Source organism: Aethina tumida, chromosome 1 (assembly GCF_024364675.1).
Source record: "Aethina tumida isolate Nest 87 chromosome 1, icAetTumi1.1, whole genome shotgun sequence".
Taxonomy (NCBI): Eukaryota; Metazoa; Arthropoda; class Insecta; order Coleoptera; family Nitidulidae; genus Aethina; species Aethina tumida.
In genome coordinates this window covers 66,393,023-66,406,656 of record NC_065435.1, presented here as the reverse complement: position 1 = coordinate 66,406,656, position 13,634 = coordinate 66,393,023, and the positions used below count along the sequence as shown (strand labels likewise).

At 30.4% G+C, this 13,634-nt stretch overlaps 1 protein-coding gene across 1 annotated transcript; it reads left to right on the top strand.

Annotated features, from left to right (window-relative positions):
* Positions 1–2,863: 2,863 nt before the first annotated feature.
* LOC126264331 (protein mono-ADP-ribosyltransferase TIPARP-like) lies at positions 2,864–4,181 on the top strand. Its single transcript, XM_049961834.1, has 2 exons — positions 2,864–3,325; positions 3,478–4,181. Exons 1-2 carry the CDS (start codon positions 2,935–2,937, stop codon positions 3,774–3,776), a joined length of 690 nt encoding a protein of 229 aa, XP_049817791.1. The 5' UTR covers positions 2,864–2,934; the 3' UTR covers positions 3,777–4,181.
* The last annotated feature ends 9,453 nt before the right edge of the window (positions 4,182–13,634 follow it).

Genomic DNA, 13,634 nt, shown 5'->3' with positions numbered 1-13,634 from the left:
GCTACTTATTTTAGAAAAATTCTTTTATTTTACAAAAATAAAGTAATGTTGCAATGTCCAAGTACTGTCCAGAACCAAGCGCAGCTCACGCGCATGCCAACGATTGATTGATAGTTTGATTTGGTTGATAGGTATCTTTTATAATTCCACCGATCCGTTCTTCTTATCTTATCTTATTTAATTCAAAATATTTTGTTACATTTTTACTGCTTTCCTTTTTTACCTTTAAGTAATAATTATAAATAATTATAAATTAAGTACATTTGTGTTCAATATTCAGATTTACATTGAAATTGATAAATTAGTAACGTAGATAGTTGTTTTTTTTAATATTTAGTTATGCCTAAAAGAAAGTCAAATCTCTCTAAAAACATGAGAAAGGCCAAAAGCCAAAGATTGCGACGTGAAAAGATAGGGAAAGTCGTCTTAGAAATTGCAGATTACGGATGTCCATGTCTAGGTCGAATGAGAGTAGTTCTGAGAGGAATGAACGATTACAATTAGATAGAACGCGTCATTCATTATTAATGGCTCAAGAATCTTTGGAATCTCGAAATCACCGTTTAGGAAACGATCGTATTCAACACGCTATCGAACGAAGTCGCGAGTATAGCTAGTACCAAATAAAATTGAATAGTAATTCTTATCAAAACCTTTTTATATTTGCGTGTGATTTACTTTACTAGATGAGTGTAAACCACCATTTTAAATTCTAGTGTATAAATGAAATAAAAAAAAACAAAACTGAAATACTGTTAAAAATTTTATTTTTATTTTAAAATGTTTGTGTACAGTACATTTAATTTTTTACTAATATATTTACTATAGCATTTTAAAGAAATAATGAGCAATTTAACCTCAACAAGTAGCCCAAATCGGGGCCCTAATCGAAGATGGCAGCTCGTAGCAATATGTGGCAGATTTGATGTGAGTCAATCAATCCACTGTTTCAAGGGTTGTAAAACTATTTAGAAAAACAGCAGAATTCACTAGGTCAGTTCTCGGTTGTCAAAGTGGTACTATACCTGTAGATGCGGCATGTTATAGCTCGACAACTGGAAAAAGATTTGTCCTGGGTCCGTAATGTTTAAATATTCGTTAACATCGTTAATAATAGGTTAAGGGAATTTGGAATCATACCCAGAATGCGTGTTACTGAATCGTTGTTAACTAGGGAACACCGTGTGACCCGAATAAGGTTTGCAAGGGAATACATTAATTAGGATATTCAGGACTGGGCTAATATCCTTTTCACGGATGAGTCCAGATTTTTACTTTTTGGGTCTGAGGAAATTGTGGAGGTTAGGTTCTATTATGATATGGGGTGGAGCATGTTTGGGACCACCTACAAAGATGCATAAAAACCCGTAATATCGCTCCAGACAATCTTGATAAGCTGAGAGACGTTTTAAATGAAGAATGGTTACATTTGGATATGGACTACGTTGTATATCTTATAAAGAGACTTCCATATAAAATGAGGGATGTCTTTAGAGCTAGTGATTTTCTTGTCATACTGATTTTTCTCATTTTTGGAGATATGTTATTTTTATTATTTTGTTGGTTTTTCTTTCATTTTTAATTTATGCAATAAACCTCTATTAACTATTTGTAAGTTGTGTTACCACTTCCGAACAGTTTTAGAAGGTAAAAATAATAATTTTAGGTCAAAAATAAATTTTGCAATACTTTTTGTGACGAGAAATTGTAATTGTAAAACCTATGGTTCATTTTGTTTTTATAATTCAGCAATTATTTTTTTATTACTATAGTCCGTTAATATTTTTGTTGTTGAATTTGTATTAATTATCAAAGGTATTATAAGAAGAATGAATATTCATCTAAGAGAAAAAATCTCAAATTCTTAAATGTCAGCATAAATTGCAGAAGCAGTGACAAAATATGATGTTGCTACAAGTTTAATTTTCATTAATTTGAATTGTTAAATAAACAAACGCAATGTTGTATATCCGTCGCCAATACTTAATGTGGCAGTGGAAGTACTCGTCTCGCGCGTAAAGCGCGTTTGTTTGTTGAAATGAACGCGAACAAATTCTGAACACAAATAAATGCGAGTTGATATTTGCCTCGTGCAAATAGTAATCTTTATAAGTAAGATCGAGCACCGACATCAATCAAAACTGAATAAACATGTTTACTTAAAATTTGCCTCTATCCAAATGTTTCCAACCCTATCTCGATTCAACAATTTTCACCCCTTAGACATTCAATCGTGCCGCACTGGTTACTAAAATTTACACATTTTGTACAATATTTTAACATAATGTTTAATACACATCTGCTAGCAAATTTACATAGCGAATGTACAGAAAATAAATATACGAAATAATGTTTATGTTATGTCTAAGAACTCTTCTCAGATCGTTTGAGTCATATATATGTCGCAGCTCGGTCAGGATTATCGGCCATTTCGAATATTAAATAACACACAAATAGTCCTTACAATGTAATTGAACTAACAGGTACAGGATTATAACTAATAGTCAAACAATTAGGAGTCGTATGAAACGCGGTGATCCCGACGGTTATGCCAAGCCAAGCCAAGACTTCTACACAGCTTCTCTCACGGAGCTTAACTTCCTCCCTCGCAGATGTCCTCTACCGCCACCCTCGGTTCGAGTACCATCCCCTGCTTAGCACTTCCGCTGATTCCACCCAAGTACTATAAGTATGCAACCCATAGTACTACTTGCGTTTCACATGAACGATCCGATATATAAAATGAAAATCTGCAAACTTAGTTGCCTATTCGGAATAAGCTGGGGGATTACCCTGAGTTCGTATCACGTTTTTACAATACGCAGTTAGTGTTAGTTTTTATTATCAGTTAGATCATTTTTAGTGGAGTGTGTATATTGTTCAGAAGGATTGTGAACGATTGTGAATTTTAACATTTATCCCACAAATCCACAAATGGAACAGCTGTTCGTTGGTCTTAATGTACGTGAAGTACAACCAGATAAAATAATTGAATCAAATAATCAACTGTTAAAAGATTTGTTGAATGAGGTACCTGAATTCCGTAAATGGACATATCAAAAGTTCGATCGACCCTTAAACTTGGAAAAATTAAGTGAACAGATGGCCCGCAAGTACATAGAATATTTTGACCGAACTATGACTTCCCCTTATCGGGGTAAATATCAAATTACAGATGTCTTAAGGGTTGAAAATCCCTTTTTATTTGCACAATATCACTTGAAGAAAACGCAAGTGAACTTCGACGAGATACTACTCTTTCATGGTACTCTGGGAAGAAATCTAATACCGATATGTACTAATAATTTTAATTGGCGTTTAAAAGGTATATACTAAATGCAATATTAATATGTTCAATTATAAATAATAAATAAATAAATATATAATGTTAATGGAAAAATTAATTTTATATAATTTTTAATAATAATTTATTTATTATTTTTCACTTTTTATATATTCCTGTTTATTTTTGTGCAGGTGCAAAAAAAGGATGTAGATTCGGACAAGGTGTATGCTTTTCTCCAAGGTCTGATTATTCGAAGCATTCTGTAGAATATTTCCATTATTTAAATGTCCCTGAATTAAATACTGAAAAGCGTGGAGCAGCTATGATTATTGCTAATGTGCTGACGAAAAAGAAATATATTGGAAATCGATTTACCGTCGTACCTATTGATGAATATGATACAACAAGTAATATGGCAGGAACAGTATATGTAAAATACCAAGACTCCGAATTTTACCCAGCATTGATTTTATTAATTAAGTTGGAGTAGAGGCCCACTACAATGGGAATTAAAATATTGTATTAACACACTACAAGCGGGTTGGGTAAAAATACCCGTCTCGAGAACTGTTGATTATCAGCTGGCCGGGTAATTTTTATCTTTTTGAATGTACTTATTTTAAAAGCGGGGTGAGCTAATTTTACTCTATTGATTTACATTCGGAACTAAAAGAATTATCTCTTATTTTTTGTTATTATTCAACAACAATTCAAGTTTGGACTATTTTGCCACCCGCCTATAGTGTGTTAGTATGCAACTGTACTATTTTCATGAATAAATAAAGTATCAAATTGCGGTAAACACATTTGTATTGTTTTCATATCTACTTTTAGAATGTGATATGAATATGTAATGTGATATAAGGTGTTATAAAATGTGAGTAACAAATTAAAATGTAATGCGTCTTCAGATTATTTATTTATCATTAATCAATTTATGTGATGTATATTTATTTTTTTATTTCATTATTTAAATAGATTTCATCAAATTATTCTGCTTATTGTTAAATGGAATACAATACAATTTTCATTATCTGATAAATTAGAATCTGGGTAAACACTTTGAAACTAATGTGTAATTTAAATGGAATTTATAGGAATGGAAAGTGAAGCAAATTATTTTAAAAATTAATATTTTATTAAATTGTCATTTTTTTGTTCTATTTTCCTGCGCTTTTCTGATGTAAGAAGGATCTAAACATTTTAAATTTCGCTCTCTTCTATTTAATGTTATCTCTGGTCCCAGACAATTAAAATAGAATCTTTCTAATTTCGAAAGCACTTTGTTTGATCCAAAAGTTTTCGTCTTCCACGTGAAGTTTATTTTTTGGCCCTGAATATATAATAAAATAGCACAGATTAGCTCCAATATTATTTAATTGATGTTTTATCTGAAAGTAATATTCGTGATTTTTCCTAAGTTCTATATTATAATTGCCTCTTCTCAGGAATATCCAGATCTTATAAGAACACTTCGTCACAATTTCTTCTTCAGAAATAAAAAAATTTAATTATAAAAATATACAATATAATTTATAAATATCCATGAAGAACATCTACAAATAAACCAGCAGGTTTTACAATTTTATTGTATTAATTGTAGAAGAATAATTTCTTCTTAACATTTTTTTAACTATATTGTCATAAAATGTCCTTTCTTTTAATTTTATAACATCTCCAAAATTAGATGCAGTTAGAAGAATGCACCGGTTCTTCCATACCGGTCCTGTTCCATACAAAAAATTTTGCACACGATCATTTTAGAACTGAGTGTTTATTTGAATTTGTGGCGGAGGCACATTACGGGCTATGTTTTGTTTTGCATCCTTTTCTGATCGAAAGTGTGATTCCTTTTCTAGTAAACACCGCTCTTAACGTTATATTTTTAATACACTGTAATGGTACCAGTAGGGGTATTATTAGAGATTACAAAAGAACGAAGATTAATTAGGAATCCTTGTTGTGTATAATAAGAAAATAATTACCAAAACCTCAATCTGAATGCGTACAACCGAGTAATCAAGGAAAACTACAAATAACAAACATAGATAAAATTAACAAATGTGATTTATTTACATCTTTGGTATCGTTATATCCGTACTTGTTCAATATATATGCAATTTCACTTTAGCATGACTGTGACTATAAATATAATGTGTCTTGCAATAATTATTGTTTATAACTAATCAAATTAAGTGAATTATTGTTCATTGTCACATAGATACTCTATCGAATACTGAAGCCAATTACCTCATGGTTTCAATTTTAGAACATCAAAAAGAAGGTCTTTTAATCAGTTATCGACAACATCACAAATAAAACATATACATATACATAAACATAATAACAATGATAACATAATGAAAATGACAATATAATTCTGAACAATGATTTAAACATAATAATTTAAAAATATAAATAAATAAAAAATTATGACGCAATATCATGTCTGAAAACACTGCTCCTACCTAGGTCTCTAGAAATCTATACGTGGGAAAAACTGTTTTACGAGATCATATTGTTTCCAATTAAACAACAACGATAATAAAATAATAATAAATGATAAAGATTATGATATGATAATTTTCATAACAGGATTTTATTACTTTTTTCGACGTCTTATCAGTTCAACAGTTGAAACCAAAGATATCGAATCGTACTAGTCAAGGGTCGTACTACCTCTTCCTATTACCACGTTAAACAGGATGAAATAATAACAACAAAGGAGAGTAATATTACATTAATTAACTCGAATACCTAAACAATAAAAAAATCTCATTTTAATATAAAAATTCATATTTGAATATATGTAAATAATGACAATATTTATAGTTTTTTTAATACAATACTTATTTGAATGTATTCATTGATCATCTTGATATCTTGTGCATTTGCGTAACAATACGTTTACATATTTTGTCAATCTATTTACTGTTAAAGCAGTGAAAGAATATATTTATTTTCATTGTGCTGTAATTAAAACAAAAAATAAAAATTAGAGCAACTTGTAGAAAAATATTACAGAATATTTATGTCTATAAGTTATTGTAATATTTTTAATATTTTAACAATTACCCATTGTTTTTTTTATAAACTTAATTTTGTAAAAATCATATAATATATATATATATATATATATATATATATATATATATAAAACATATTTCTCCTCGCTTCTTTAGGCGCTTTGAATAATTCTTCATTATTCTGATAGGTTTTCCCCTAATTTTCTGGTCTAATATTTCCCATAGGTTTTCTATCGTTTTAAGATCTGGGGTACTACAATGACCATTCCATTATCCTATTTTAGGTAATTACCTTTCTGGAAAAAATGTTTTGAGAGTATAACCTCGTCAGTATATGGCATTTTTTTTAGTTGTCCCCCAATGTGTATGTAATAGTGGGAAATTAATTTGGACTCACCTAATTTTTTGGGAGAAGAGTTATTCTGGCTAGTCTATAGCTACCAAATATTAATTTTCGTCTCACTCACACACACTCACACAATAAATGGCTCGATTTTAGCAATTTTCAAAATTTTTTTGTGTTGATAATTTTTTTTTTGGGTTACTTAGTCTTATTTTTCACTGACCACTCGAATATAATTTTATAATGCGTTCGCCAATGAGAATTCAAAATTGAAAAAAATAGTAAAATTGTAAAAACACTCAGTTTATTGATGATTTTTTAAACAGAGGTGACCAAAGAAATACACACATTCTATTTATTAATAAATAAAACATCCACACCTGTAATTAAATTCAATCAAAATATTTTATATTTTATTTAAAATATTCTATATTCTTTCTACACCATTATTCATTTTGTTCTTAATCTTAAACAAAATAGATGTGCAGTATGGCTGGTCACAGGAGTAGCATACAGCATTTGAAGAATTAAATTATTAATATTTTCTTGTGAAACGTTGGCCCATTCATCTTGAATTGCTGCAGTAAGCTCCTGAGAAGTTGTGGGTGGATTTAATCTCCTTAAAATTGCTTGACCTAGCATATCCCTCACGTGCTCGATTGAATTCATATCTGGCGAGTTCGGTGGCCAATTTAATCTTTTGCACATTTGCTTCTTCTAACGCATATTGGACATTGCGGTGGGGTCGAGTATTATTGTCCATGAAAATTAAACTTTCTCCCAGTTCTTGTCTCATGGGTTGAATTGATCTCATAACATTCTGGAGGTAGATATTCCCTGTTAATGTATGTGATGTATGAGTTAGTGGAGTTAGTCGACCATGCATAATACTGCCCCAAAACATTTCAGTCCCTCCCTGAAATGGGACTACTCATCTACAAAATGCCAGTCGTGCGTCACGTTTTTAGACGGGTGTCTATATGTTGCCCAGTTTAGGCATTCCTAATGGTCGTGTGGATCTTAAAGCAGCACCTGCAAGTCGTCGTCGAATTATAGATACAGAAATCAATCTATCGTAGGATCTTTTAAACTGTGATGTTACAGCTGGGACAGTGACATTACGGTTGTGTCCTATGAAATTGGCTATGTAATGATTTTCCCTTGTGTTTATTACTCTTGGACGTCCACCACAAGGTTTTCTATGCACATTTCCACTCTCTTGGAATAATCGCACTGTTCTGATCACAGATGATCCAGGTATGTCAAGTATCGTTGAAATTCGGTAATTTGACCAATACTGTTGATGTCGATTTTTCTTGCTCTATTAAAATTAAAAATTTCATTTCCAGGCATATTTTGACAAGTAGATATATATTATTTTGGTCGCTATTTACACCAGACTAAGAAATTGTAATCAATGTTGTGTTAAAAGTAGATTAAAAATTTGTTGAACGCTTTTCCACGAAGACAAAAAACTGCAATTAACATATGTCCATTTCTATAAAAACATTATATTGATATTAGCTTTTGTTTCTATTTTACGAGAGGCTTCAAGGATTCTGACGTTGTGTGTATATTAAATTATGTATAATTGGTGAATCCGGTGCGGAAATTATCTCATAGAAAAATAACCATAAACTTACCAAAAATATATAACAATTAAGTGAATGATGGTTTGCTAAAGGTAAATGAAATTTGAGTATTAAGAGTATTAGTATAACTGGTTTTGTTAGTATAATATATCAATATTCTTGAAAAATAAGATAAAATGTGCTATTTTTGATATATTATCCTAAAGACTACTTATCAAAAAAATAAATTCATAATATTTTTAATTATGAATATACATATTTTTCATGAAATTTGGTACATACCCATTTCAAAGGTTGCTTAATCCATTGTGATATTTAGATTTTTTATAAAAAAAATTGATTAATATTTTGTAGTTACAACCATCTATCAACAACGAGGTACAGATTCAACAAGATATCATCAACGGTTGTTTGAAATTATATTCCATATTAGATCCGTATTTTTAAATGGTTCATTAAATCTCTCATGATTCTGTACATGAAACGGTTCATTTAACCAATAATTTTCTGCAATGGTCCAGTGCCATGCCTGGAAAAAGAACATCCAAACTTTTATTTGGAGAACGACAAACGTATTGTTTAGCATCTAATCTTGTTCTATTGAACTTGAATTCCTCACTACAAAGTTGTATTTTTTTTTGTTTATCACTTTAAGTTTTTAACGATGCCAGCAATATGTAGCTTTTTTCATGAATTTTTCAATAAAATAATATAAATCCTACAAAATGTATTTGAATGTTCTTTTTCTTTAGTCAAGCAAATCATACTGATAGATGCATTTAAAATAATATCTCGGTCGTTTTTAAAATGTTTTGATGTGTGTAAAATATGATAAATTTTTTATATTGACTGGACTAAATTTAAATTATATCCTATTATGAAATATCTTACAAAATGTTTAATTTGTTCTATTTATCTGGCCAACACTGTATATTTTACATATAAATTTACTTTTAAAACAACCTGTATTATTATACAGGTTGTATGATATGATAATATTGACAAAAAATTGTACAAACATTCTCTAAAATTATGGCATCACTGCGGTTCACCCTTTGCTTTCAGGGTTGACTCGGATGAAGATAGATACAGGGTAAATTGGCGAAATAATTCAGAGCTTAATTTTTCTAGTACGTAAGTAACATCATTGTTTATTCATAAAAATATAATTGTAAAACTTTTCCGGAGAAGTTGTTTGTATTATCGATCAGGTCTGATTTGAATCTTACCGGTTGTCAAGATCGGACAACTCCAGAACTAATCTATTTTCCACGAATTGCTTAATAGCCGGTGCCTTTCTTGCAGTTGCTAATCTGCGCGAATAGCGCGAGCAAAAAAGTTAAGAGAACATAAATATCAAGTGAGGGGAAGAGTGGAAACGGTCCACCGAGCCAGACACAGATAGCCGACTTAACAGAAGGTTAATTAAAATGAAACTCTCTTCCGAGGTTCATAATGGCTCCAATCTGCTTTTAATTTCGATTAATTTGTCTAAAACTTTAACGTCTCAATCTGCATCGGCACTTTATTGTGTAGACATTATGGTTATTTATAGTTTTTCATGCAGGATACACATCGGACAACAGATCATCACTGATAATCGCTTATTAACTTGAATTTGTGGTTAATTATTTATAATAGTTGCACAACTTTAAATCCAGGAGTGAAATTAGATTGCGGGTTTCCTAAGTGAATAATTCCTTGACAATGGCAATATTATGACTTCTTTACTCGACTTGCAACGGATTCATAATGATATAATTTTATCAGAAAATGGAAATGCTGATGAATTATGTTCCGGGATTGAATTTAAAAGTTATAAATTTAGCAGGCGAGGCGCTTGAAATACCAACTTTCTCTATTAAAATTATTATTTGATTATGCGCTAACTGCTCTAGCTAACTGTTAAATTAATAAACTTTTGTTGTGGGGGAATGTAGTATAACAGGAATTGTCATCTAATCCGTGTTGCTGAACTAGATAAATTTACAATGAGTTTAATTCATTTTTAATTTGTTTTCTTACTTTTTACTTACTAATTGGTGTGTTGAACAAAATTTAACATTAAATCTGTTAATGATTTTGATAACCAAATTGTAAACATTATTATTATTGTTTTGCTTGTGGTTTTTGCTTATACAGGGTGGAGACTTTAACTGGAATAAATTCGCTACCAGGAAGCTGAATAATTTTTCGAAAAATTCTCAAGACACGTCAACGTTTGAAAATCTTTACTTTTTGACGCAAAATTTAAAATTCTGTCCTTCAGGGAGGGAGGTAACCATATTCAACTTTTTTTTTCAATTACAACTCTATGGCGTGTGACCCCTCATTGAAAAGGTGACAAAGAGACGAATTTAGCCAATTAATCGCATTTAACTTAATGGTTTATTTGCCCAGGACAAATCATTACATAAAACATACCTACTTGCGCCATTTTACATGCGCACAAAATAAGTACAAAAAAACATACACTTAAAATACATTGCTTCGGGAATTTTTCAAAAATTATTCAGGTTCCTGATAGCGAATTCATTCCAGTTAAAGCTTCCGCCCTGTATATTTTACATTTAGCTAATCAAAAGATACGTGAGAATTTTCTGAATCACAAAAATTTGAAACTAACTAATTCCGAGGTTGTGATGTATTATTATTATTATTATTATTATTCTTTACAAATAAAGATTGGTTCACTCAATCCAATTGTTCAAAATTGCATTAACAGTTTCAGTTTGTTGTTCAGGTTTCAGCACTTCAAAGTGAACTATTACACGAATACTCCATCAAACACACAGAAAGAAGCGTTTAAAAGTGTTTAATGATTTAATCAAGTGTTTGTTGCAATATTACTTTCTAATTAATAATATTATAAATATGTAGAAAAATTATATGAATTTTAAATTATTAAAATAAAAATATTCTTTGTCATATTTACTTATTAGAATAATTACAGATCATTCTGCAATTCTGCAATTTCTTTCTGCACTGTGCTGGTTGCAACGAAAAGAAAAACCGAGAATTAATATAATCCTTAATATCCGATGCGACCAATGCGAGCAAAAAAGTTTAGCGAGAACAAGTATCAAATAAAGGAAACGTAGAAACAGTTCACACAGCCAGACACAAATGGCTTAACAGAAAATTAAATTAATAAAAATTATTAACATTTTTTGCAACATTCTTTTATCAGATTTATATTGTATATACATGTATGTATAAAAACTATAGAAGTATATGTTCTTTAAGCATTGTTTTTTTTATTTTCAATCATTTAAAATTTTGTGTTTAAAAAGAAACTGTTCACTTTTGTACAGAAAATGTTCAATATGTTCGGTAAACAGCTTTGGTAGTTTATTACGTTTTATTTCGCATATAAAGGCAAATGAACCTTTTACGAAGGATTTTTATATAAAAAGGAACTCGCCGTGCATAGTAAGTGCCTTATTCTTTGATGTTTCTGTATGTGGATACAAAGTAATGAAGTATCAAAATTGTAATTAATTAATTAAAATGTAAGTGCACCTCAATTTTTAACTGGCAATTCCATTAACTAATACATTTTAGTAAATATTTAGAAAAACTTCAATTATAATTTATTTTTTTGTAAAATACATAAAGAGAGCGGCATTAGTTTAGGATGTTATCATAGAATTATAAACAGGTTAATTAATAAAATATATTATTTACCATTAAAAAAAATATCGAAAAAAAATATTATGCGTACAGAAATCGTATGCACAACAAATATCGAATCACTCAGTATGATATCACTCATGAAAAAAAAAATATAGTATATATAATAGTAATATTGTTTGTTAAAGAAATCTAAATGCGTAGTGAGATTTCCTGTAGTGTCAATTTCAATGTTCCCATGTAGAGTTATAGTGAAGAGAACTTTCTTATCTTGTCAAATTTTATTTAAATGTCTTATGTGGGGTAATCCGAAGTCCAGGAGAGAAGAATTATTGCTCTGTCAGAACAAGACATGTCACAGAGGAAAATTGCACAATGGGTAGGGGTCACACAGGGCGCAGTTTCAAAAACCTATTTCGGCTTCTGGAGTTTATAACTCTAAAAGATAGGCCCAGAAGAACTCGTGGAAGAGTTACCATAGAAGACCAGGATGGTTTTCTAGCTCAAATAGCAAAAAGAAATCCCAAAACATCTCGAAAGCAACCGTTGTGATTTGTTCACGTAATCCACCGATATTTTGTATTTCCATACGGCATACTTGTACATAACTACAAAAACAAGGTTTGTTATAAACATTAACATTTTTTATCTCGTTTTTTTTTGGACTTTTATTATAATTTTTTTTAAGAAATCGATCTAGAAGTGATATCTAGTTAAAAATTTTAGGTAAGTTATGAAACACTCTGTATATGGGTCAAAATATATAAATTTTACATTCCCAGTCACGATCTGATGCAAAAAAAAAAATTCTTTGACCTCGAGAAATGTCTTGCAGCTTTCCATTTGTCTGTCGTTCAGTTGATGAGGTGCCCATTTTTCTATCTTCTGAATCTTTCCCATGTTAAGCAGTTGATCACATATTTTTCGGTAAGCAACGTTTAATCTCTCTGCCGTTTATTGTTGAGTTTGTGTTGTTATTGTTGAGCATCTTGCGTTGGTACATTGTCAACGTAAGTTTTTGACATAAATCGTCGGCACTCACTAGCGTTGTTCTTTTGGTTAGACAAAAAAAGCAATTGGCCCCTATCTTGTCTTCTTTACAACACGAAGAAATAATGATGCTAACTTGACAAAATAAACATGCCCCATTTCTGACATAAAATTAAGAATGATCCTGGTATGCTAGTAATTTGTAGCATTATCACTGAAAAACAAAAACTAGTCTTCAAAAGCTGCGTGAAAATTGACCATTGCTTGTTCAATGATGATGATAGTTTTAAATGAGACAGTGAATGGACAAGTGATAAGATAAGAGAAGTAACAACAAAATTTTCTGCCTCGAGCTCCCTTATCAAATAGTTTTTCAGTCCATAATATAATTTATAAGGACATAACTTGTCCACATTTAGTTGAGTTTCCACAATTCTAAGAAGTATTATAATAACCTAACTAAAAGCAACATTGTTTGTCAATGTAAATAACAGGTCTTAAGAATTATTACATTGTAGCAATATTTATTCAATTTTCATCCATATCTTTAATTTTTAAAATTAACTTTAGATAAGAGTTAAATGTTATTTCTCTGTAGGTAGTTTATTTGATTTCATCAAGTTTATCATCATCAGTTTTATCAAATTAGCTCTACTTCAAAAAGACCAAGGAGTGAAAGATCAAGGAAAGCAACTGCAAACGAACACCGATCGACTCTACATCGTCGTTCTCCCAACTGGCTGGTCAGTTATAAAGAGGCAAAT